Source organism: Brassica napus, chromosome A2 (genome assembly GCF_020379485.1).
Source record: "Brassica napus cultivar Da-Ae chromosome A2, Da-Ae, whole genome shotgun sequence".
In the NCBI taxonomy this organism is placed as follows: Eukaryota; Viridiplantae; Streptophyta; class Magnoliopsida; order Brassicales; family Brassicaceae; genus Brassica; species Brassica napus.
In genome coordinates, this window is record NC_063435.1 from 10994614 (window position 1) to 11020617 (window position 26004).

General features: G+C 37.4%; 4 protein-coding genes, 1 long non-coding RNA gene and 1 pseudogene across 6 annotated transcripts; 4 read left to right on the forward strand and 2 right to left on the reverse strand.

Annotated features, from left to right (window-relative positions):
- The first annotated feature begins 451 nt into the window (after positions 1–451).
- On the forward strand, positions 452–2048 carry LOC125587029. The gene is made up of 5 exons (XR_007323609.1): positions 452–801; positions 910–969; positions 1042–1111; positions 1279–1486; positions 1609–2048. It is a non-coding gene; the product is annotated as an uncharacterized LOC125587029 (long non-coding RNA).
- Positions 2049–5598: 3550 nt separating this feature from the next.
- On the forward strand, positions 5599–8013 carry LOC106395957 (endoglucanase 9-like). Its single transcript, XM_013836264.3, has 5 exons — positions 5599–6020; positions 6182–6688; positions 6784–6933; positions 7128–7233; positions 7310–8013. Exons 1-5 carry the CDS (start codon positions 5826–5828, stop codon positions 7804–7806), a joined length of 1455 nt encoding a protein of 484 aa, XP_013691718.2. The 5' UTR covers positions 5599–5825; the 3' UTR covers positions 7807–8013.
- A 4931-nt stretch (positions 8014–12944) lies between these two features.
- LOC106395967 (endoglucanase 9) lies at positions 12945–15181 on the forward strand. Its single transcript, XM_013836274.3, has 5 exons — positions 12945–13183; positions 13263–13766; positions 14019–14168; positions 14348–14459; positions 14532–15181. The coding sequence occupies exons 1-5, from the start codon at positions 12989–12991 to the stop codon at positions 15020–15022; spliced, it is 1452 nt and encodes a 483-aa protein (XP_013691728.2). The 5' UTR covers positions 12945–12988; the 3' UTR covers positions 15023–15181.
- Positions 15182–16151: 970 nt separating this feature from the next.
- Positions 16152–18900, reverse strand: LOC106421548 (annotated as a pseudogene).
- A 1642-nt stretch (positions 18901–20542) lies between these two features.
- On the forward strand, positions 20543–23469 carry LOC106395947 (cleavage stimulating factor 64-like). Of its 2 annotated transcripts, none has more exons than XM_013836258.3 (10): positions 20543–20793; positions 20879–20957; positions 21045–21219; positions 21307–21349; positions 21578–21795; positions 21897–21974; positions 22210–22245; positions 22341–22682; positions 22802–22987; positions 23065–23469. In XM_013836258.3, the coding sequence occupies exons 1-10, from the start codon at positions 20751–20753 to the stop codon at positions 23218–23220; spliced, it is 1356 nt and encodes a 451-aa protein (XP_013691712.2). In that variant the 5' UTR covers positions 20543–20750; the 3' UTR covers positions 23221–23469. The 2 variants fall into 2 exon arrangements, with proteins under 2 accessions (XP_013691712.2, XP_048613086.1); XM_048757129.1 differs by having other exon boundaries at positions 21307–21348; positions 21574–21795.
- A 1137-nt stretch (positions 23470–24606) lies between these two features.
- Positions 24607–25754, reverse strand: BNAA02G15550D. Its single transcript, XM_013862376.3, has 2 exons — positions 25626–25754; positions 24607–25470 (listed from the first exon to the last, which is right to left on the reverse strand). Exon 2 carries the CDS (start codon positions 25455–25457, stop codon positions 24837–24839), a length of 621 nt encoding a protein of 206 aa, XP_013717830.2. The 5' UTR covers positions 25458–25470; positions 25626–25754; the 3' UTR covers positions 24607–24836.
- Between the last annotated feature and the right edge of the window lie 250 nt (positions 25755–26004).

A 26004-nucleotide genomic window follows, 5' to 3' on the forward strand; every position in this document is an offset into this window, starting at 1 on the left:
TGATCAAACCGTGGTAAATATAGTATACCATCTAACCTATACTAAAAGGGTTATATGAGCATCAGAGAGTGTGTCCACGTCAGATTAAAAAATCAGCCAATTGGAGAACTTTTTGTAGCCACGTCATCATCTCCTTAAACCTACGCGTCTCTGTCTTTTGAGCATCTATTATTGTCGACCGCTTCAGATTCTCAAGCTCTAAAGTTTTAAATCCCTCACTTTATCTATCTGAATCACTCAAAAAAATTAATCACACAAAAGTTTTTTAAGGAGAGAAGCCAATCTCTCTCTCTCAGATCGGAGAAAAGAGCCATGGCGGCTGCGTGGAACGGGAGTGAGTACTTGACATCGACGCTGAGACAGGTAGACAATCGTTCACGCGGCCGTCGAACGCTGAGACTATTGAGCAAGACGAAGAAGATCTGAGATGGGCCGCTGTAGGAAGGCTACCGTCGCAGAGACAAGGGAGTCATCCGAGCGTTCGCTAATCTTGAATTGGCAGCAGAGTTTGAAGAGGTTGGTAGATTTCTTTGCATCATCTCACCCGGTTGGCCTCAGAAGATTAATTAAATCCTTTTTTGGTTATATACGAGTTAAGTTTATGTTACATTAGCTTCAAAGATCTGATTTCTGATTCCATTTTTATTAGAAAACGTTACATATGCATCTTTGAATTAGTATTTTTGTAATATTTTCCTCGGTCCATTGTATTTCAGTCAAATGTTCCTCACTACAACTGATTAGAGTTTGGAGAATCAGTTGAAAGACATGGTGAAGCGTGGAAAGAATCTGAGAGTGAAGGTAAAATTTTCTTCAAGAGTTTTTGCTGAGGGTTTCAATCGAATCACTTCAACTTTTTTATCTCTTGGGTTTCAATCGAATCACACTCATTGATCTCTGATTCATTAGGAAGCTGATTGAAGATATAGATGAGTACGACGGTGACGACCCTCTCTTCCCATGGATAAAGTGAGTTCATTTTTTTTGTATTCTTGATTATAAAAAATCTTCTTGATCCTGAGATTTGAGGTTTCTCTCCAGGTGTTTTAAAGGGGTGCAGGAGGCGTTTCCTCCGGGTTTCATCGATTGTCATAAGATTCCTGAAATAGCTGTTGAGTGTCAGAACTTTCTCACGCACTGCTATTTCATGATAACTGTTACAACATTAAAGCAGGAGATGCTGGATTTTTTTTTTGGTTTATATGAAGATCTAATTGTATGTGGATGATATTTGAATGTGTGAATAAAATTTGTTTTCAATTCGTTTTGTTGTGACAGATGCAAAGAGATTGATTGCTCGGAGATTTATTGACACCTCTGTCCAAAGTGACATGAAGCTATGGCCTTTCAAGATCTTACCTGCTCCTGCCGATAAACCAATGATCGTCGTCAACTACAGAGGCGAATAGAAACAGTTCGCCGCCGAGGAGATATCTTCCATGGTTCTCATCAATATAAGTGAGCTCTATTGAGAATTACGAATGCGGTACACTCTCTCTCTCCTTCCTTTGTCTCCTACTGCAACATACTTAAAGTGAAAACAGATTACAAGTATGCTTTCACAGACATTACATTCTCTCTTCTTAAAACGTGAGGGTTTTGGTGAAGGTGCGGAGCCACTTTTCCAGCTATACAAGATTCTACTGAAGGCACCTGGTGTATATGGAGCACGGTTCAGTGGTGCAGGCTTCAGGGGATGTTGTGTAGCCTTTGTGGATGCAGAGAAAGCTGAGGAAGCTACTTCATATGTGAAGGATGAATACGAAAAGGCCCAACCCGAGTTTGCGAAGAAACTGAGTGGAGGTAAACCTGTTCTCATCTGTGAAGCAGGTGACTCTGCTCGCGTTCTCTGTTCAAACTCGAAGTTTTTTTCCCTCGAGTGCTCTGTTATAGTTGTTGATTCTTATTTGTTCATCCTTTTTTTTATTCTCTCTGTGAGATTCTCTGATCTGTTTAGTCAAGAGATAGAAATGGCGCATGCATTGATACGTTTTTATTGTTACCAACAATTTGACAATACGTAATGTAAATCATTTATCTTTCTGTTTTGTTTTGTGTTTCTTCAAGTTCTGGAATTGAAAGATCTTATAGGCATCTCTTCCTATCTTCATTTTCCCACGTTACTACGATAAGAGAATATCATGTCGTAATTGGCTATTAACAGTAATGTCATGTTACACCTTTTTTGGTTTATTCATAAGATTATGCAAACAAAAGATGCTACTTGAATGGTTGAAACAAATTATTATTCTGTAATACCCCATTATTCTTTGTAACATAAAATCTAAGGCAAACCATAAGTGCCACCTACTATTGTTTTGTTTTAAACCGGATCAGTAGAACATTTTTACAAGTGGTACAACGAAACACCATAATCACAGGAGAAACTACTCCGGATGTTTTTTTTTTCTAATAATGTTAGTATCATAAAATGAATAATGAACAAGTTGATACGATGGTTCCTAAATACCCATTTTTTTTTTTAACTTAGGAACAGGATTAGCTTTAGAAAGTGTCTTGAGAAAAAAAGTGGCTTGAGCAACCAATTCTAAAACAAATAAAACAAGTTTACTAGGACAGCTAGATAGAATAGGTGGGTCAACGTCAAATTAGCAATAAACGACTAGAGGGCGGTTCACACAAAGCTCAGTAGGCGGAGGCGGTATGTTTCAACTGCTCAACACTCCTAAAATATAGGCTTCTGTCCTAATAGTATGGTAAATTAAATGCAGTCTTTTAATAGATTTCCACATCTCATATTCTGAAGTTGATGCCTGTTATGATCTTACATACTTCGAGTCTCTTTAATATATTTATTGGCTTTTGATTACGGTCCTTATTGTTGATGATCATGGATATATCCACGCTTGAGAAGATTCTTCAGGTAAAAAAAACAAAGTCGCAGCAAACCCGTAGCTCTTAGTGACCCCGTTTCTATTACGCGAGACAAAGGCATGATCACCGTTAACGTCACCACCGCTTCCAACTTCTCCACACGAGAGAAAGTACAATCTCCTTGATTGGCTTTGCGTGATTGCGTTGAACAAAGACATGGACCGGTACGACCTACGATACTTAAACATGTACAAGCTAAATATTAAACCTATATAATGAGTTTTCTTTCGTAGTTTTCTTCCATGGCTCAGGAATAGGTGCTTACTTCAACAGTGTTGTAGTTTGACAGCAGAAGCTTTCAGAGCTTTGAGGGCAGTATTTCACGGCTCAACTAAAAGATGATGACGTTCCCTTTTGTATTCGTAGCTGAAAATTTTCTTGCTTTTGTATATTTGGTGTATATGCATGTAACTTCAAATGTCTATGTACTCCATTTTTGTGTAAGTGGTGCATGGATACACGTCTATGTACGTGCTCCATTTAGCTTATATATCTACATTGATTCAAGTTTATGAAGAAAATTTGAATTTGGATGCTTGATCGCTAATCACACAAACTGAAATACAACTAAAATTATAATTATCGAGCCTTGAAGAGCTTCCTTAAAACTTCCAAGCAGATCATCTCGAGAGTGTCACAATCATCAAGAACCACCACCTATCATGTCATACAATCCCCATTACTAGCCAAAGCTGCTAAACACATCTACATTTACAAAGAATATGACCATCGAAGCAATAACTATCCATCCACTTGCATTGCATCTCTAACAAGGTATGGTGATCTAATAACAAAATGTTTATTAGTGGGAATATATATGGAGCAACATGGAAAGTTTTTATAACTTCCATGAGGCTATAACATTAAACTTTTATAAGAAGTAAATTATTTGATATAATCGGTTATGCAACTCAAGTAAATTTCTGATAGAAATAAAATACTTTATTAATTTATAACACTATTAATTTATTAAAATATTTTCAAATAGCTTGAGCAAAATTTCCAACAAATAATTGTTATAAAACAAAAAGTTCAATAATTGCTGAAATAATTTACAGAACATAATTAGTAAAATTAAAGGTGAATGAAATTCCATTATAAATTGAAAATCTAATATAAACTGAAACAAATATATATATTATAAAACATTTTTTAATAATATATATTAATTATTATTTATGAAATTATAAATATGCATATATAACTTTAAAAATATAACTTTATATAATTTTATCACATTATATTATTTCAGTTTATTTAGTTCAAAGGTGGATTAATTTATTATCGTGAGAAAAAATAAATATTGTAATAAAATTAAAATTTGATGCTCTTAAAAATAAAAAAAGTAATAGTTGTTCTTACTTTAGATTTTCTTCAACTATATCAAAATGAAATGTAAATCAAAATGAAAAACAGAAATTAATACATTTTCCTTAATTTTTAATTCAATAATTTCATTTTTTCTGACAGAAAAATGTTAATGATCCTCTCAACTCAAATCAACAAAATTTACTAAAATTTATAAAATGATAATAGGAAAAACAGTTTGTGTTTATTATTCCAATTTAAAGTAAATTTTCAAATGTTTTATAAAATTATAATATATTTTAATATAAAATAATTTTAATGTAAATTTACCCGCCCGTAGGGCGGGCCAATCCCTAGTAACCGTAATAATCATTGCAGTAATTCCTTTAATGCCATAAGATCAATAATATGGAGCAGCAGCGCCGGTCTTTGGCAAAGCGATGCCAAACATTCATTCGGTTTCCAAATTTTATTAATTTATAGATCATTTATCTATTAATTAAGTAAGAAAAATGTATGTATTAAGTAAGAAAAATGTATATATTTATTATATAACTTCAGTAGTTGTGTCAAACTCTATATAAATCTAAAAAACGGATGAACGTACAGCTGTCTCCTCCCCTTTTCATTCGCTTTTGTTATTCCATTAAAAGAATGTACCAGGAAAAAAAATAACGAGAGAGGTCGATGAATAATTGGATTAACGAGCATGAAAAGAGAAACACATACAAAATTGGATTAATGTCGTCTCTAGGCCTGGACATATTTTCCGGATCCGAAGATCCAAACCGTAATTACCCGAAAATCGGGGTTCGGATCGGATCGGATTCGGATATAGGAAAATACCCGGTTGAATAAGGTTTAAAATCTGGTCGGATACCGAGTCAGGTACGAGTAATATCCGGGATCCGTATGGATATCCGAAAGATTCGAATTAAACTTTAATTAAGATAATCCTAATAATATATTATGCTTGTTTTCATTTAGGAGATTAAACTTTTCTTTGGTTATTTTAAAATGGTTATGTTATTTTATTGTATTGTAATTTTAGTTATCTTGTTTATGTTTTTTTTTGAATATTTAGAATATCTTCGTAGATTATATTCGGTTCTATCGAGTTAAATAATTTGGTATATATAAAGAACCAGTTACTTCGGATGTAACCTGATCCGACAGGTACCGAACCGTATCTGAATCGAAATTTTAAATTATCCGATCGGTACCAAAATCTCTAGTTCTAAAATATCTGAAATCCAAAAAAACAGATCTGGATCCGAACCGGTTATCTGAATGCCTGGGCCTAGTCGTCTCCATTGTACTCCAGTTTTGATTAAGACCGAAGACTAGGCACTGTTATCTTCGCACTCACGCTTCCTTCTTATGTTTTGTCCTCTGTTTCTTTCTAATATAACAGAAATGAAGAAATGAAGAAATGAAGCTAAATTAAGGCTATTTTTTTTCCAAGAAGCCGTATTTGGCACTTCCATCAGTGCCGTATCAAATCCCTCTCATATCTCTGCATGCATCTCTCTCTCCATTGCTGTGTATATATATATGGACGTTCATATCATACACTGGTACCTCAAAACTCAAAACTAATCAACTTCTCTGCCTAAGGAAAAATGACTTCTCTTTTCTTCTTAGTTTTCCTTTTCTCTTCTTTTCTCACGCTAAATGTTGATGCCAATCCAAATTACGTAGAAGCTCTCTCCAAGTCATTGCTCTTCTTCCAAGGTCAGCGGTCCGGTCCCCTCCCAACAGACCAACAACTCTCCTGGAGGGCTAGCTCCGGCCTTTCTGATGGCTCCTCCGCCAATGTACACCCACTAAACCTCTTCTAGTTCTATCAGTAACTGTTTTCTTTTGCTAAAAATGTAAATATCATTTTTTAAAACGAAGGATGAGGGTTATAAATAGAATATCGATTGTCTTTTGCTTTTATCAGTAACATTTAATAAATATTTTATATGATTTGCAGGTGGACTTAACTGGTGGGTACTACGACGCAGGAGACAACATCAAGTTCAACTTCCCAATGGCGTTTACCACAACAATGCTTTCATGGAGCACACTTGAGTACGGTGCGCAGATGGGTCCTCACCTCCAAAACGTCTCACGTGTTAACATCCGCTGGGCCACGGATTATCTGCTTAAATGTGCTACAGCCACTCCCGGGAAGCTTTACGTCGGGGTAGGAGATCCTAATGCTGATCACAAATGCTGGGAACGTCCTGAAGATATGGACACCCCTCGTACAGTCTATTATGTTTCCTCTTCTAACCCCGGTTCTGATGTAGCAGCTGAAACCGCAGCAGCTCTGGCTGCAGCTTCTATGGTTTTCAGGGAAGTTGATTCTGAGTACTCGCTTTTACTGCTGGCAGCAGCTAAGAATGTGATGCAGTTTGCCATTCAGTACAGAGGAAATTACAGTGATTCCCTTTCTTCATCTGTCTGTCCTTTCTACTGCTCCTACTCTGGTTACAAGGTCAGCTTTTCATATGTCCCATCTCTTTATTATTGCAACTAATAAAAATTTTACTGCTACATATATATCAAAATGTAAAAATTATGATGACACAGGACGAGCTAATGTGGGGTGCGGCCTGGCTGCTGAAAGCAACCGATGACTCGAATTACAAAAACTTCATAGAATCTCTAGGAGGTGGAGATCATCCTGACATCTTCAACTGGGACAGCAAATATGCTGGCGCCTATGTTCTTCTTTCACAGGTATGTCTAGTTTTTTTACTAAATGTGGAAGTTCCGGTCTCTTATAGAACCGAAGTCAGCCTTTGTAAATTCCTAATAATATTTCGTATCAAAGGTGTTTTGAACCCGAGACACTTTAGTTGCTAAAAGAAGTTTCATAGAATCCCTATTTGACTCCCCAATTCACAACAAAAAGTTTCACTTTTTTTTGGCAGCGAGCATTAGTTAACAAAGACATCAACTACGAACTATACAAGCAAGAAGCTGAGAGTTTCATATGCAAGATCCTCCCAAACTCTCCCTCTACTCATTACACTCCAGGTGAAGATAAACTAACACAATCATGATTACGAATCGTTCTTTCTTTCTAAAACGTTTCTATTAACAATTACAACAGGAGGCTTGATGTACAAGTTACCTCAGAGCAACCTACAACACGTAACGGCCGTAACATTCTTGCTCACAACCTACGCCAAGTACATGAAAGCCACACAACACATATTCAACTGCGGAAACTCCGTTATTGTCAACCCCGACACCTTGATAAGCTTATCGAAGCAACAAGTGGATTACATACTCGGCGAGAACCCAATAAAGATGTCGTACATGGTTGGATTCGGATCCAGTTTCCCCATGAGAATCCACCACAGAGCATCATCGCTACCTTCACAAGTACTTCTTTCAAAACCTTTCAACTGCACCGAGGGATTCCAATTTTACCACACGCAAAACCCCAACCCTAACATTCTCACGGGAGCAATCGTAGGGGGTCCAGATAAGAACGATGAGTATCCAGATAAGAGAGACGATTACATACACTCGGAACCGGCTACTTACATCAACGCCCCCTTCGTTGGACCTTTGGCCTACTTCGCCTCCCGTGGATCTGCTTGAAATGGAATCCACCACCACTTTTGTCCTACGTGAAAGTTGCTTTTGAGTTGCGAAAATGGTTACTTGCAGCTGTTGGCTTAAACCGAACTTGACTATCTATAACGGAATAAATAATTCAAATGTAAAACTCTTAATGGGCTAAGACCTAATATTAACGAACATGTAATAAGTAAGATATTACTGAAATTTGATTTTAAAGAAGTTTTATAGAAACATGGAAGTCCTTCTAATCCAATCGTTTGATTACCAGTTCATTAATGACTTTACAATTTTGAAATACGATTGATCATTAATTATGTCTGAGTTATGGAAACAAAATCTAAAGCAAATCTTCAGCATAGTGGAATAAGAATATATACTGTTTCGGGTGAAGTTTCGGCCGTTCTAGGTGGCATCCTTATGGGTAAGGGTCTAAGAAAACATTGATAGAAGGAATGTTTTAGTATGTCGAAAAAGTAGTTAATGTTCATCATTCTTGCTATTTACTACTTATGAAAATTTTAATTTAGTTGTAAACATAGAGATCTGGTGATCACTGAAAACCCGATCGTATATGTTCCGATCTGTTCTCCTTTTCTTTTGTAGTGGAACAACAGCTCGCACATCAAAGAGGATTCGCTGATGAAGATTTTGCAAAAGTGGCTGTATAAACTTTGGTTTAGCCGTCAAAATAGTGTTGAAGATCAAGGCAGAGTCTGAAGGTAAATCGTGTGTGTCACGCCCTCTGAAAATTGGGGTTGTATTAAGGGACTTTGTAGAAACGATGCAATCAAATGAGAAATTACAGTCAGAGATGACAAAGCTGCGTGAGATGGTTGAAGACTATGCTAAACAGTTCCCAGCAACTGGATTCGGGAAAGAGATGATGAGATACAAAGAGTAGTTTTCATCAGTGAGAATCAACCACGTTTCCACATCCTCATGTGCCATCAGTGCAATAGAGTTCTATCATTAGTTTGCATTTTCCTTTGTTGTGTCCAATTTGTTGCCTGTTACTGCGTGTCTACAACTACAAAACACATTGCATCAACCCCCAGAAATATAAGAGAAATGGAGAACACATAAAATGTTACCATTACAACGTTGGCATTAAAGGAAAGAATTTCGAAGGCGGTTTGGGTGGGTTAGGGTCTTGCACTCTGACATTTTAATTCGCCTTGGGAACTCATTTGTCTTGGGGTTTTGTGTTCTCGGAAGAAAGGATCCGGTTTTGGATTCGGTTCGTATTACAACAGTACCCGTTTATGATACTGATTTTTTATGCTAAAATCCCCAACTATATTTGGATTGGATAAAAATCATAAACTAGAGATTTACAGAAGCCTTTTGTTTTACCGGCAATGTAAACAAAGGTTCTAATCTTTTAAATAAAATTAAGTTAAAGAGGTTTTGCTTTAAATCTCTAGTTTATAAGCTTTTACTCAAACCAGATTTAATTGAAAGGTTCTAGCATTAAAAAAAGGTTCTAGCACTAAAAAAAGGTTCTAGCATTAAAAATCCTTTAAAATATCATAATCTATCCACTTTAATATCAGAATCTTAGAAGTTTTTTTACTTATAGAAAAAAATCAGAATCTACCCCACTTGTTAGTTTTTGTGTTTAAAAAAAAAAAAATTCTACCCACTTGTTTTTTTTTTGTCACTTCCCACTTGTTTAACTTTTGTTGGAAAGTTAGACGGTGCAGCCGAGCGACCGTTCCCATTTACATTTGGACGTGTGGACCTGTGACCCAATAAAAATTCATGCATATTCACTATTTTATAGTTATGATCACACACCTATATTTTATATCACAGTGAATTGCAAATGACAAGCCCCACACAGCCGCACTATTCAACATACATCGTAACCTTACGGGAAGGGATACTATCATTGACGTGTGGACTGTGGAGTGTTCTAAAATACGGTCAACATCGTAACCTTACGGGAAGGGATACTATCATTGACGTGTGGAGTGTTCTAAAATATGATCTACGCATCCGCCGTCTAGGCGGCGGTTAGACGCTATACGGTAGCCAACCGTACTATTTTTATGTTATACCGTATTTTATGTGAATTTATTTAATTCGGACGATTAACAGTTTTTAGGTGGACATTATGCGGTTTGCGCCTAGGCGGATTTTAAGCATTAATATTCAAAAAAAAACTATTAATATTATTATTATATGTTATTAATGTTATTGTTTATATTATTTTTACTTATTTTATGCATTTATATGATTGTAGATATAAGTATAATTGTTGCAAAATCATTTTAAATTTATCATCTTTATATATTTAAAATGGTTTTAATTTTTATAATTTGAAACTATTTATATATGTTAAACTATATACTTATACATAAAATTGGATTTAAAATATATTTATGTTCAGTTTTTTTCAAAAATAATGTATATATATATATTAATCTCATACTTATATTTCTTGTAAAAAGTATATATCCGTATATATCCCCGTTTAGGCGTCCGACTATACGGCTAGACGCTATACAGTCATCTAACGCGTAATGAACACACGTTTTAGAATACTACGTGTGGGAGAAGGAAGACTCTGAATAGGTTGTAGTACAAGTGAAACACATCTAGTAAGTTATGATATAAGATAAGCAAGACTTTCCACAAGGCTACCGCAAGTTAAGATCACACCTATATTTTATAGTTATTCAACATACATCGTAACCTTACGGGCAGGGATAGATAGTATCATTGACGTGTGGGAGAAGGAAGACTCTAAATAGGTTGTAGTACAAGTGAAACACATCTAGTAAGTTATGATATAAGATAAGAAAGACATTCCACAAGGCTACCGCAAGTTAAGATATGCGGAGAAAGTTCCTTTTTCAAACTAAGATATGCAAAAACATTAAATAGGCAAGTCTGGGAAATTCAGTACAAAAACGAACAAGACTTTGGAAAACATATTCCTCACAAATGCTTCTTAGAGAGATTGCAAGAGATGCGCTTAACGAGCACTTGTAGCGACTCTGAGTTTTCTTTGACCAAACTTCAATTCCCGCGGACTAGATCTTGATTGTGCGAAGCGGAGATATCTCCGATCATAAGTCCTCATAACACGCCAGGTCCATAGGCTATTCCAGATGCTATCTAGTTAAACATTTGTTATCTACCTCGGACAATTCCTCGGGTTGTTGTGATGTAGGATTCGGGACATGACTTACTCCACATATATTTTCAAGTCCGTAGAGTGTAGTGTCGTCCAAGAATGATGAAAATTTCTACCTTTTAAACTATGTGCCTCATGGGTCAAGTGAGGATTAGCTAAGTTACTTATGTTTTGGAATTTGGAACATTGCTGATGAACATTATTTATCAAGTGAGGATTAGCTAACTTGCTTGGGATCATGGTTTTATGTTTTCATATCATTGTAGTTTATGTTTATATGTAATTTATGTTTAACTGAGAAAAAAAAATTTACTGTGTTATTTAAGATAATATAACTCCTTGATTATGTTATACATAATTATTGTATTCTAATAAAGTTTTTAAGATTTTATTTATAATCATTAGTATTATTGTTATTATGAATATACAGGATGATATCAACTACGTATAATTAATTAATACAATTAAATCTCTTTGAAATGTAATTTAACATATTTAAAATATTACTGAGATATTCTTTGATAAAGACAAATAATAATATATAGAAATTGTTTTTTCCTTAATTAACTGACAACCAACTCCAATTCTTTTATCCATTAACATATTAAAAATGTAAGTTACAAAGGTTGATATTATAATGTGTGATAATTTAATAGATACCTCACCGATAAAGTTAACAAATCTGAACTAGTTGTTAAATTTAACTTTTACTAAACTACTATTATTTTATCAGTTCCCTATTAGAGTACTATCACAATACCAAAATCAATAACAATATATAGCTTTATATGATCATATGTTTATATGATTCACTCTCCAAGAAGAGTTCGTAGGAACCCAAGTCGGGATGTGACTTAGCAAGTATTTGCGTCAACTTGTCGGTTAGCTTTTCCAAGTCTTCGTCAACTAATTGGACCACATAAACCCTAAACTCAATTCAATATTCACGCTTCCTTCTTCCCTTAGACCATGCACAATGGTGAGACTCATTGGACTCCTTAGCACAAGGGTATTTCGGATTAATTTTAAATATTTTGGATTTTTTTAAAAAAAGAAAAGAAAAAAAGTGACCATTTACGGGCCGCCACGTAGTCAATGGGACCCGTGAACAGTGTAAGGATCAATCCTTACCAAAAGATTTTAAGGATTCTTTTTGACACAAACTCTAAAAAAAATGGATTCCATACCCTCTAAAGATTCCCTTAAGAGCTCACATTGTGGATGCCCTTAGTCTCATGCAAACCTTTTATCTTTACTGGAGAATGTATATTTCATATTATTGACATGACATTTAATAATGCGTCTGCCAGCTTAAATCATGGTAAATCTTATACATTATACACATAACGGCAATAACCATTGCATTAATTCACGTAATCTCATAAGGGCAATGACATCGATCGCGCAGATTAAGGATGGACATACCCATCCAGAACTGATCTTCGGATCAGGGTCCCAGACCCAATTGAACCCGGTTTAAATATTCAAAGGGTTCTAAATTGTTATATCCAAAAATTGATACCGTATTCAACCCACACCAAAAACCGAATGAACATATGCAAACATATAAATTAGTACATAAAAATATTAGTTATATTCATACTTATAATAATACTAGTACCTGAAATCATAAATCTAATATATTAGTCATTTAAAATATTTATAGATAAAATTGGATAGTTTAGAAACAAATACCGAAATCAAATCGTATTCATGGTAACTAAACATCAAACTGAATACAAATTAAACATGTGATGATAAAATTTCTCAAGAAGTAATGTTTTACAACATATTTTTTATTTCATAGATGAAGTAAAAATTCAGTCTTTTTCTTGATTTTTGAACTTCATGAAAATGTGTTAAGGTAAAAACATAATTAAATAAAATATATGGATTGGAGAAGTCATTTTTTCTCCAAAATGCCGTATGTACTGCTTCCATCAGCGCCGTATCAAATCCCTCTCTTATCTCTGATCTCTCTCTCCATTGTTGTATATATATATGTGAACGTTCATATCATGGATTGGCACCTCAAAACTCAAAGTAATCAACTTCAAAATGACTTCTCTTTTCTTCTTAGTTTTCCTTTTCTCATCTCTTCTCACTCCAAATGTTGATGCCAGTCCAATTTACATAGAAGCTCTCTCCAAGTCATTGCTCTTCTTCCACGGTCAGCGGTCCGGTCCCCTCCCAACAGACCAACAATTCTCGTGGAGGGCTAGCTCCGGCCTTTCAGATGGCTCCTCCGCCAATGTACATCCCAAAAAACACTAAACCTCTTATATAGCTTTGTTATTATATAAGAATGAATAAACTTTTATATGATCTGCAGGTGGACTTAGTTGGTGGGTACTACACCGAAGGAGACAACGTCAAACACAATTTCCCAATGGCGTTTACCACCACAATGCTTTCATGGAGCACGCTTGAGTACGGTGAGCAGATGGGTACTGAGCTCCAAAATGCTCTTGTTAACATCCGTTGGGCCACGGATTATCTGCTGAAATGTGCTACAGCCACTCCCGAGAAGCTTTACGTCGGGGTAGGAGATCCTAATGCTGATCACAAATGCTGGGAACGGCCTGAAGATATGGACACACCTCGTACAGTCTATTCTGTATCCCCTTCTAACCCCGGTTCTGACGTAGCAGCTGAAACTGCAGCAGCTCTGGCCGCAGCTTCTATGGTTTTCAAGGAAGTTGATTCTGCTTACTCGCTTTTGCTGCTGGCAACAGCTAAGAATGTGATGCAGTTTGCCATTAAGTACAGAGGAAGTTATAGTGATTCCCTTTCTTCATCTGTCTGTCCTTTCTACTGCTCCTACTCTGGTTACAAGGTCGGCTTTTCATATGTCCCATCTCTTTATTATTGCAACTAAAAAAACTTTTACTGCTACATATATATATGAGCAAATTAGCTCAATACCCTGAAAAGAGTGGGATACCATTGAATTAGGGGAAAATGGTAGTGTTGGGGGGAAAAAAATTGAAGGGAAATAGGGTATGGAATGCAAATAGGTGGGAAGTTGTGTGTAGGGAGTACAAATACTCTATATATATATCAAAATGTAAAAATTATGATGACACAGGACGAGCTAATGTGGGGTGCGGCCTGGCTGCTGAAAGCAACCGATGACTCGTATTACAAAAACTTTATACAATCTTTAGGAGGTGGAGATCAGCCTGACATCTTCAACTGGGACAACAAATATGCTGGCGCTTATGTTCTTCTTTCACAGGTATGTCTCTCTGCTAAAAAGAAAGTTTTTTTTAATTGAAGTTCCAATCTCTCATAAGTCCGAACTAATCTTTTGTTAATTCCTAATAATATTCCGTACCAAAGGTGGTTTGAACCCGATACACTTTTGTTGCTTAGCATGTCACCAATTCACAACAATAATATTTCACTTTTTGGCAGCGAGCATTAGTTAACAACGACAACACCTTTGAACAATACAAGCTAGAAGCTGAGAGTTTCATATGCAAGATCCTCCCAAACACTCCCTCTTCTTCTACCAGTTACACTCCAGGTAAGGAGATCTAAATCGTGAATACGAATCATTCAAACTTTCTAAAACGTTATTTACAACTACAACCAACAGGAGGCTTGATGTACAACTACAAGTTACCTCAGAGCAACCTACAACACGTAACGGCCATAACATTCTTGCTCACAACCTACGCCAAGTACATGAAAGCCACACAACACACGTTCAACTGCGGAAACTCCGTTACCATTGTCCCCGACACCTTGATAAGCTTATCGAAGCAAGAAGTGGATTATATACTCGGCGAGAATCCGGCCAAGATGTCGTATATGGTTGGATACGGAACTAGTTTTCCCATGAGAATCCACCACAGAGGATCATCTATTCCTTCACAACCACACTTCAGCTGCGCAGATGGACTCCAATTTTTAAATACTTCAAACCCTAACCCTAACATTCTCACGGGAGCAATCGTAGGAGGTCCAAATGAGAAGGATGCGTATGCAGATAACAGAGAAGATTTCATTCAATCGGAGCCTACTACTTACATCAACGCCCCCTTCGTCGGACCTTTGGCGTACTTCGCCTCCGGTGGATCGGCTTGAAACCGTCGGCCGAAGCCGAACGTGACAATATCCAATTGAACAAGTAATTTAAATGTGTAACTTTTTAATAGGCTAAGGTCCAATTTTATTGGACCTGGTATAAATATGATAATCGTGTTCGTACGAGACTTCATTTTAATAAACCAATCTTCCGGTTGAGACTAGAAACCATTTATTTTTTTGAATGTCGGTATTCAGAGGAAATCTGGAGTCCAAACCAACCCCCATGCTTCCATTCCATTCCCCATGGTTCCCGCAGCTCCTATGTATCTCATTCCCTAGCTTGCGGTTTGCTGAATGAACTGCCAATTCAAAATAACAAGTTTCCAACCAAGTTGAAGATAACAAACTGGCTAATAGCCATTGATCTGATCAGGGTAAACATTACATACATGTTGTAGCAGAAAGTGCTGCTGCATGTTAGTAGTACCACGCAAGAACCCAACCAAAAGCTCTACTCAAACTTTCTGAATTCATGTTCCCAAACAAAAACACTTTAGCTTTAAACTAAAAAATCGTTTGAACATGTATTACAAGGACCAAGGACAAAACCTTGTTCGAGATCACGTTACGATACTCAGAGAGCATCCATCATTCATCGTATCTTATCAATATTCAGCAAGTTTACAAGTTTGATATTGTTTTTCAATTAGAGTAATGATCCTTGCAATTTCTCAAACCGGCTTAACCTCGCAGGGGATAAGATCAACCCAGATTTCAGTCTCATCAAACCTCTTTGGATCCAAATATTTAGAGTAGTCATATACAAAGAAGGTTAAAAATTGCGAACTTTTGGTGAACAGAGAGATCAGTCAAGTGAGAAGAGGAAAACAATGTGTGGGCCCTCTATTTCACACACTATTTTCCTCTATCACTTTTGAGTTTTGACTGAAAGGTATGCATATCACAATCTGAAAAGAATACGCTGTTTAGGTTTTTCTATGAGTAGACGGGAGATAACGAGGTACATCCAGATTTCATGTAATCAGAGTTAGACTTATGTATAACCATGATTCAGATTATTTGAGAACATGCAAAGGAGTAAGAGTTGCAACAAAACTAGAGATGGTTCAATAGATTTCTACCATTAGATAGGCTCCAAACAAAGTCTACATAAAGTGCTAAGAGTTAAAATCTCAAAAGAAAAAGAAAACTATAGTAAAACTCAAAACAAACCAACCTTGCAAATAAAAAAAAAAGGGGAACAAGATAACTAGTTTAAGCTGAGAGTTCCTAAAAGTTTTTTAAGACTGTCTAATAAAACCACAAAGAAATGTTGTCTTGAACAGTAACTAAATAGCCGGTTCACTCAGTTGAGGGAGCAAACTGGTCATCATGCAGAAGACACAGCTGGTGAATTAGCAGAGAGTCCTAGAGCAATCAAAGCCTCAGACACTTTGGTCTTAAGAGCTTCAGGTGCCTCGAGAAGGTGTAAGATCTCTGCTTGGTCCATCTGCAACAACATCCCTGTAACTTTGGCCGTATGAACTGGCTCCTGCTTCTCCACAAGTGGAAAGAGCTGCTCCCCAAGCATCTGTCATTAATTACTTATGTTGGCTTTGCGTTGAAACGAAATGTTCATCTCGTCTATGTCTCATGCCAGTCTCAGAAAAGACAATACCTGTGAGTGCTTGGCGGGGCTAGCCAGAGCCAAGGCAGAGGTGAGCTTAGAAATTGGGGAGTGGTGATGGCTTCTGTGGGGCTTGAGAAGCATTTTGAGAGATTGCAGATGCATCTACAGGCGGAGAGCCCATACCTCTTCTGTTGCCTACAACTCCCATGTATCTCATTACTGAGCTTGCGTTTTGCTGCATAATCAGATAGTTCAAAATAACAAAAATCCCAATCAAGTTTAAGATAAAACTTTTAAATAGCCATAGATATGAATCAGGTTAAACATTACACACCTGTTGTTGCTGGAAGTGCTGCTGCTGCATGTTAGTAGCGCCACGTCTGAACCCGGCCCAGGGACCATGCTGGTTTTGCCTATGAAGAGGGTAAGGCATCACAAAGTCAGCCAGGCCAGACCTCGGACGAGGCATTAACTGAAGTTGGTAGCCATATCCCATAGGCTGTGACGGCATCAGACCTTGACCGTTCTGGCCTATGTACATTTGATGATGTGGTGGTCCTGCCATTGCACCTCCTGATGGGTGTTGATGGAACCCAGGCATTGGAATTGGAGTCATTGTCCCATTCGGTCTCATTTGAGAGAACTTGGTCTGGATGAAACAAATGAAAACATAAAAAAATGTGTCACAATACAAATCATACAGTTCAGAGAGAGAGAGAGAGATAGAGAGAAGTATAAGAACCTGAAGGTAGTTCCTTCTCTCTTCCTTGCGTTGAGCCAAAGCAACGTAAAGAGGTTTCTTTCCTATCTTCTTCCCACTCATATCGTTCATCTGTATAGTGATCATCTCCAATAAAAACCATTAAGATCAACCAAAAGTGTGAATATGTAGAAAGATTATGAACTTACAGCTTTTGAAGCTTCTTCAGGAAGAGAATACGCAACAAAACCAAACCCTCTACTCAAACCTCCTGAGTTCATCATAACCTAAACACGTTCCCAAAAAAGCACTTAATAAGGTCAATAACATTAAACTAATAAAATGTTAGAACATGCATATATTTTAGGGATCAAGAACAAAACCTTGCTCGATGTCACGTTCCCATACTCAGAGAACATCTCCTTAAGCTTCTCATCATCCACACTATCATCAAGATTCTTCACATACAGATTTGATCCTTCCAGCTTCTCAAACCTGTTTAACTTCTCTTGCTCATGCTTTCTCTTCAACTCCTCTTCCCTCTCAGACTTCTTCTGCGCCTTCCCAACGAACAACACATTCTCCCCAAGACTAGTACCATTCATCTTCTCAACCGCAACCGCAGCGTCCTCAGATCTCTGGTAGTTCACAAACCCAAAACACTTCGAGTTCCCACTCTCATCTTTCATCACAACCGCACTCGATATATCTCCATATTTTTCAAACGTCTTCTTAAGCTTATCATCATCAATCTCTTTAGGAAGATTTTTCACGTACACATTAGTGAAACGCGGAAGCGCACGATTCTCGGACCGGGTACGGTCCTGATGTCGGACAAAGTGTCCCACAAAGACTTTCTTATCATTAAGAAGCATTCCGTTAAGCTTCTCTATAGCAGCCTGAGCGGTTTCCACTTTTTCAAACTGCACAAATCCGTACCCTCTAGACCTTCCCGACAAGGTCATCTCCACTTTGCAAGAGAGAATGGTCCCGAAGGTCGAGAACGTATCGTAGAGATCTTTGTTATCGATCGATACGTCTAGGTTTTTGATGAAAACATTGCCTTTCCCGCTAAGTCTCGTGCTCGGGTCACGGTTCGAACGCATGATCCTTATGGGTCTGTCTTTGATCGGTGTGTAGTTGAGAGTATCCATCGCTCGCATCGCTGTAACAATAAAATATCATAACTTTTCTAGCGAATATGCAACAAATAATTAAGCATACAATAATAACAATATTTTATTATATACCATCATTAGGGTTAGCGAAGTTGACGTAAGCGTATCCGAGAGAGCGATGACTCAAGTCGCGACAAACCCTAACTGTTTGGACAGGAGCCACTTGGTTGAAGAGATTCAAGAGATGCGCCTCGTTGACACTTTTGTCCAAATCTCCAACACAGAGAGACGAGTTAGGGTGCGCTTGCAACGCTTCCACAGCTGGTGCCGCCGCCGCGGCTAGCTGAGTCACAGCAGGGACCGCTGGTTGATTAGAGGCTTGATCTACCATCGCCGTCGTGGGGGCAGTTCCAGATGCCGCCGCCATACCGCTGATATTTAGAGTTTTTTCGCGTGTGTGTGCAAGACAACGAAAGATTCCTGTGTGTTTCTAAATTTATACGATATATATATATATATATATATATTTTTTTTTTTTTATTTTTATTTTTTTTTTGTTTTTAGGTTAACTCACGATTCGATTCACGAAAGGAAGTAAAGAGTGCACCACGGTTTTGTCTGTATTTATACGTTCGCTAATTAACGAATCGGTTCCTACGGATTTTTGATGCGTCTCTTCAGATTTAGACCGAGATTTACGCGGGACCTTGTGGGCTTTTTGTTGAAAGTTGAAACTGAAGAAAAAACGTCTGTGGATGCCACGTGTATTTTTTTTTTGGTCCTTGTTCTTTCTTTTTGTCGACATTTTATGCATTTTGAGAATTGGTAATATTCTGACCAAATCAAATGATATTTATTTTGTTTCTGCGTTGCTTATGAGTCTTTCAGGACTTTTAACAAGTGTACAGTTTATTAGGAACAATATGGTCAAGTTAAATCAATTGGTCCTGACATTTGTCTTGCTATATTTTAGTTTGTACCTAGGGTTTGGAGTGGACTCCATCGGGTTTGGATAGCCGGACCAAGGATTGGTCTCCCTTGCTTTAATTTGCCTATCACCCGTTCTGAGTCGCCTTCGGGACAGTCGCGGATCCAAGACTGTTCTCCAGTTGAAACCTCCAATGATCTCTGTTTGTTTATTGCATACATGGGCATCATTACTATTTTGAGGTCTATTGAAACCTAATAGCTTGCACTGTTATTTTATCTAGCTAAAGCTTTGATCTGTGTTCAAACATTTTATTGTTCTAAGAGGGTTTTGTTTTTACCTTTTTGTTGTTTTTTTAGGCACAATCTCCTATGTTTAGTAACTTCGTTAAATTCACTAAGATTTGATTTCTACATAACCTATTCTTTGTTGTATTCTTTGTTATTCTATACTTTTACTTATTTAATTTTTATTTTTTTTTTGGTGAAATATATGTGTTTTATGTATTACAATGAATGTCAATTAATTAGTTTCACGTCTTTTTATAACATGAAGACAAACTGAATGAATATCAATATAGATGATAAGTTCTAAAATTGATAAGGTCAAAGAAATTATAACATAAATTGATTTTAAAAGAAAATTATTTACAAATAAAGATATGTATTTTTGTGGTATAAACAAAAGTTCTAATTTTTTTTTAAATAAAAATAGAATCATGTTATTTTGATATAATAAAATTACTGAAACACTGATTAATTAATATTAAGTTATATGTATACAATAATGACATCACATTATTTAAAATATTATATATTATTTTTCTGATATACAATTAGTTAATCATATTTAATTAAAATAAATATGTATTTAAATAATTTGTTTATAAACTTATAGAATTATCACTATATCTCAATATTCTGGGAAGATTATGCAATTTCAAGACTTTTGATTTTCAAAATATTTAAAGTCAAAAAAATTATTTTTAATAATTGTGATTATTATTCAAAATTATAGACATAATATTTACTAATATTTATACATTTTATTCATTAAAGGTATTTGACCAAAAAAAATTTGACCAAAAAAAAAAAAATTCATTAAAGGTATAAACGACATTAACCGCTCTAATTTTTAAAGTGAGAACTCGATTCCAAAAACTTACTTCGGTTTGACCGCAATATAAATTATTTTTTTGGACATCATATAAACAAATAAAGTTTCCTTTTCTGGTTTATTTTCGTTTTTGTTCTTGTAAGAACTCTCCCATTGACGAACGAATACGAAAGATCTCTGAGAATTCCACCAACCCACGGTTCGAACTCCACAGACCTCGTTCCAATCCAAATTACGCATTAATTTTTCTTCGCCGGGAGAAGATGAAGCCGCGCTTCTCCAATTGATTCAACATGGCTTCTTCTTCTTCTTCATCCCAACGACGCTGCGTCTTCGGTACTCTCTCTCTCTCTCTCCCTCTCTCCTTGGATTTCAATCCCTTTCGATTTTTAAAACAATCGATCTTTCATATTCTTCTCAGTTGGGAACATTCCTTACGACGCAACGGAAGAACAACTCCGAGAGATTTGCGGAGAGGTTGGACCCGTTGTCTCCTTCAGGTCAGCCTCCTTCTTCTTCAATTAAGAACTTAAAATCGTGTTTAGAGTTTTGATAAAGGAACCACCTTTTCTTCTTCCTGGTTTCAGATTGGTTACTGATAGAGAAACGGGTAAACCAAAGGGATACGGGTTTTGCGAGTATAAAGACGAAGAGACAGCGTTGAGTGCTCGTCGTAATCTCAAGAGTTATGAAATCAACGGTCGTCAGTTAAGAGTTGATTTTGCTGAGAATGATAAAGGAACCGACAAACCCCGAGATCAGGTTCTACTCCTCTCCTTATGTCTAAATGTCGAAGCTCCCATCTTAGGACAATAAGTTATAACTAAAGGTGGTAACTTTTTGATTAAGGGTCAAGGAGGAACTGGTTTACCTCCTGCTGTTGCTGCTACTGGTATGTTTTTGTCAATGTTCTAAAAATCGGTTTAGTTAAGAACAATTAATTCTTGAATGTTTTTTTTTAAAAAATTTGGTATAGATGCCTAATCAATAATTTCATATAAAACGCCTAATTACCCCATAGCTATTTCTTGAACATTGGTTTTTGTTTTAGTATGTGAAACTTTACTTGACTAGAACTGTCTTTAGAGAAATAAAACTTGTGGCTGTTGTTTGGTGACAGAGTCTCAAAAGCAGGTTGGAGGGGCTGTGGATTCGAGTATGCATCAGCCGGTTGGTATTCACCTTGCTATGCAGGCTGCGTCTGTTATGGCTGGTGCGCTAGGTGGTCCACAGGTGGGTTCGCAAAGTACGCTGCAGGTTCCAGCTAGTGATCCCCTGACTCTTCATCTTGCCAAGATGTCTAGAACTCAGCTCTCTGAAATTATAACGTCCATTAAGGTGTGAAGTTGTTCCCTTGATTGTGTATTGACGCAGTGTTGAACTATTGTGTACGAATGGTGTGAATGTGATTGTGACTGTGTTTTGTTCTTAATGGTCAGTTAATGGCTACGCAGAATAAGGAAGAAGCTCGACAGTTGTTGGTTTCAAGACCTCACTTGCTAAAAGCTGTCTTTCTGGTACTACTTTCACATCTCCTGATTCTGCAAATCATTTGTCTCTTGTGCAATCTTTCCAATGCTATAATAAGGTAGTGTTGGTGATATATCATGGAAGTTAGGAGGGAACAATCAGTTTAGTTTCGCCATTTACTGACCTTAGTATTCCCTTAACTAGATGAGTCAATCTCCCAGGGTGTATTACATTATGTTTTGTACACCATCTTTTGAACCTATACCTTCTCTGCTATTGTAGGCACAAATAATGCTTGGAATTGTGAGTCCACAAGTCGTAAGTTTCCATCTCTCTGAATAGTTTTGTGCGTCTTCCTTATCTATCTATGTGCTATTTCTTAAGAGGGCTGTTTCCATTCTTGAACTGTGCAGTTGCAGACGCCAAATATTGTTCAGGCCCCAAACCATATGACAGGATCTTCAATTCATGACACACATCTCTCTGGATCTAGTCAAAGCCTTTTACCACCACTTGCACAAAGACCGCAACAGCTAAACCGCCCTCCACATAGTCAGTTTCCCGTTCAACAGTCTTCTAAACAACCTTTTAGTCAGATTCCACAACCAGGCGTGAATCCTCCTCCTAGATCCCAAGTTAAAGGTCTCAGCGAAACCGCTGCTCCATTCCAACGCCAAAAACAAGTGGTTCCAGCTTCTAATGCTATCCAACCATCTCAAGTACCTCGGCCACCATTAACAAGCTCTGTGATGCAGGTGCGTTTTCAGTGGGCTATATGATCCTATTCATTACTTTCTTACTTTTATTTGTGTGTTTAGATTCTCTGTGGAGATTACTTAACATCTGTGTATATACACATATATATACTTTACAGCAAGGTGGGCAAATGGCATCACTACACTATGGCAAAAGAATAAACAATGAGGGACCTCATGAATCAATAGATAGACCATCGAAGATGATGAGAGTGGACGATCGGAGAACCACTCCATTTCATACAGGCCATGCGTCTAACACAATGCTTCCAAATCCACTACAGCTACAAGAGAAAGCGCCTCAGGTACCACCAGTTCACATAATTTGGAAGCTTAATTAGATGAAAGAATTGTTTGATTGATTGTTTTTTTTTTGGTCTAGGCACTTCTGTCCCCGGATGTTCAGTCAACATTGCTCCAGCAAGTGATGAACCTTACGCCGGATCAGCTGAGGATGCTGACCCCAGAACAACAGCAAGAGGTGCTGAAGCTGCAGCAAGCTCTCAAGCAACAGGACCACGTGATGCAGCCTTCATAGCTTTGAGGTTGTTCTCTTATATGCAAATCACCATAGAAAGAAAGCTCTCTCTCACACCTGAAGTTGGAGAGTGAATGTATTATTAGTGTAAGCATTTATTTGTCGTATAGAAGAACTGTGCAGCCATCAAAATATAAAGGAAAAAGAGAAAGTTATACGTCCAAACAACTGTGTTCTATCTCTTTCCTTCTCTTTGTTATTTCGTCTTTTGTTTTCTGCTCAAGTCAAACTCTCCTCCATTCGTTTTCATCATGTGGACACTACTAGTTTGGTCATTGGTGAAGATTTTTAGTACTTTTAGTGAATAAAACATTTTACTTCTTCAATGAATAAGAATTGCGACTAAGCTTACAAATATGCAAATGAGATTAGATAAAACATTACAGTACTGCGTTTGAATAATAAATCACATGTATACTGTCTGTTGGCTTCAACTGATTTCTAATACTGGAACCTTGTAGGCGGCTTAACAATAACAGTCTCACTGGGTCTATTCCCATGTCCTTGACCAATATTACTCCCCTTCTTCAAGTGTTGTGAGTTTTCTCAGCAACATTCATTTAAATCTGCTTTATTCACCTTTCAGTTGGTTTGTTTGAGTTAATGCACTTAACCTTGATGGATGCAACACAGAGATGTATCAAATAGCCAACTCTCTGGTTCGGTTCCTCACAAATCACAATGGCTCCTTCTCACTCTTCACACTTCTTCTGGCAATGTCTGAACTTCTCATTTTCATCTGGGGCAGCTCAAGAGATTTTCTTTGCGGGATAGCAAGCGACGGTTTCAGTAACAAGAACATTCTAGGAAGAGGTGAGTTCGGGAAAGTATACAAGGGCAAACAGAGTTAACAGACGGAACTCTTGTTGCTGTCAAGATAATGAAAGAAGAGCGAATCCCAGGCGGAGAACTCCAGTTTCAGACAGAAGTAGAGATGAATAAGTATGGCAGTTCTTCCAAACCTCTCGAGATTACAAGGTTTCTATATGACAAGCGTTGTTTCTTGTTTAGGTGGAAAGGGTTGTTGAAGGAGAAGAAGCTCGAGATGTTGGTGGATCCTGATCTTTAAACGAACTATAAGGAAAGAGAACTGGAACAAGAGATTCAAGTGGCATTACTTTGCACGCAAGGATCTCCAATGGAACGACCAATGACGTCAGAAGGCTGTAAGGACGCTTGAAGGAGATGGGCTCGCTGAGAAATAGGGACGAGTGGCAGAAAGTTTAAGATTTTGAGGGAAGAGATCGACTTGAGTCCTAATCCTCACTCTGATTAGATCATTGATTCTACTTAAAATCTGCACGCCATTGAGTTATCTGGTCCCAGATAAAACACAAACATACAAAATTGAAATAAAAGTTAGTAGCCTTGTAACCAGTAATTGGATCATAATCTAAAGATGTTTGTTGTCTCTAATGTAAGAACAAGAATGTTATCATCTCACACTACTCAACTCCAGCAACATTGTCTTAAAACCAATTCAAAAAAAAAAGAAAAAAAAGTTAAGCCTTAGAATTAGGGATTAGATGGCCACAACTGTTAATTACAGTCTAAAAGTTTTCACTGAACTCATCCAAATCACAAGACCAAAAGACTAATGTTAACCACAAACACAACTAATGTTTCCTCGGACGTCCTCTCTTCCTGGTCGGCTTCTGGACATCCTCTTTTGCTCCTCCTCCTTGTCCACTCCCCGACGATTCAACCACTCTACTGGACGAACCTACCTCCACCGCACTCCTCTTGTTGATGGAATCATACTCTGCGTTTGGCCTCTCTCTTAACCTCCCCACGGACCACTCCTCATTTTTACTCGGAGAAGAGATTGGCACTATCATCCCATTACTCGCATCACCAGAGTGTAACAACAACTCTTGATCCTTCAACACCATGTCACCGTCTTCATCAACCTCAGCCTCAACCTCAGCAACAGCAACATGTTTGTCCTTCCTGACCTCCTCCTGGTTAGGAAACGAGGCGATCAGTTTCAGAGCGGCCTTAGCCGCAGCGACAGCTCTAGCAGCAGCGTAAGCTTTGGCATTTGCGTTAGCTCTGGCCGCCTTTGCAGCTGAAGCGGCGGCCGTAGCGGCCGCAGAAGCAGACCTCGACGCCTCCGCGATCTCTTGAGGGGGTTTCTCAAACTGCGAGGCTAACAGCTTGTTGAGATGGTAGTAGACAATTGCATTGTTGGTCTCATTACGGAGCATATTGGCGTTGACATTGAAGGAGGGTTCCATTGATCTCTAAAACCTAATCAAGAAAATTTATGCAAAACCCTATTTCATCAAATCAGATCTTACTCGAAGGATAGTTCAGGCAAAAGGGAGAAAGAGAGAGGTATAATTTAATAAATAAAGTTATGCATTTTCTATAAAAAATCAATGGAGTGGGGTAATAGAGTTTACCTTGGAAGAATGCAGCCTGCGGAGTGGAGGAGGATGGGGGAGGGAGGTGAGATGATAAGTGATGATAATAAGAGAAGACTGCCACAATTAGGGTTTTTGATGATTAGGGGTGTCAAAATGGATTGTCCGCGTTCAATTGGGCTTGTCTATACGCGTTTTATTTTAGTGGACTGAATTGGTTAGTCCGTTATGGGTAACGATCCAACAAAATAAAACTCGAGAGAGAAATTGATTTGTTTATTAACGACTCAATTTAGCTTCGGACTTAACTGTTTGCATATCTTTGAATAGATTCTGAATTGTTTTTATGGACTGAAATAGTAATGATCAAAAAGATGAAATTCGATAGAAATGAATCTGCCTATTAACAACCCAAATC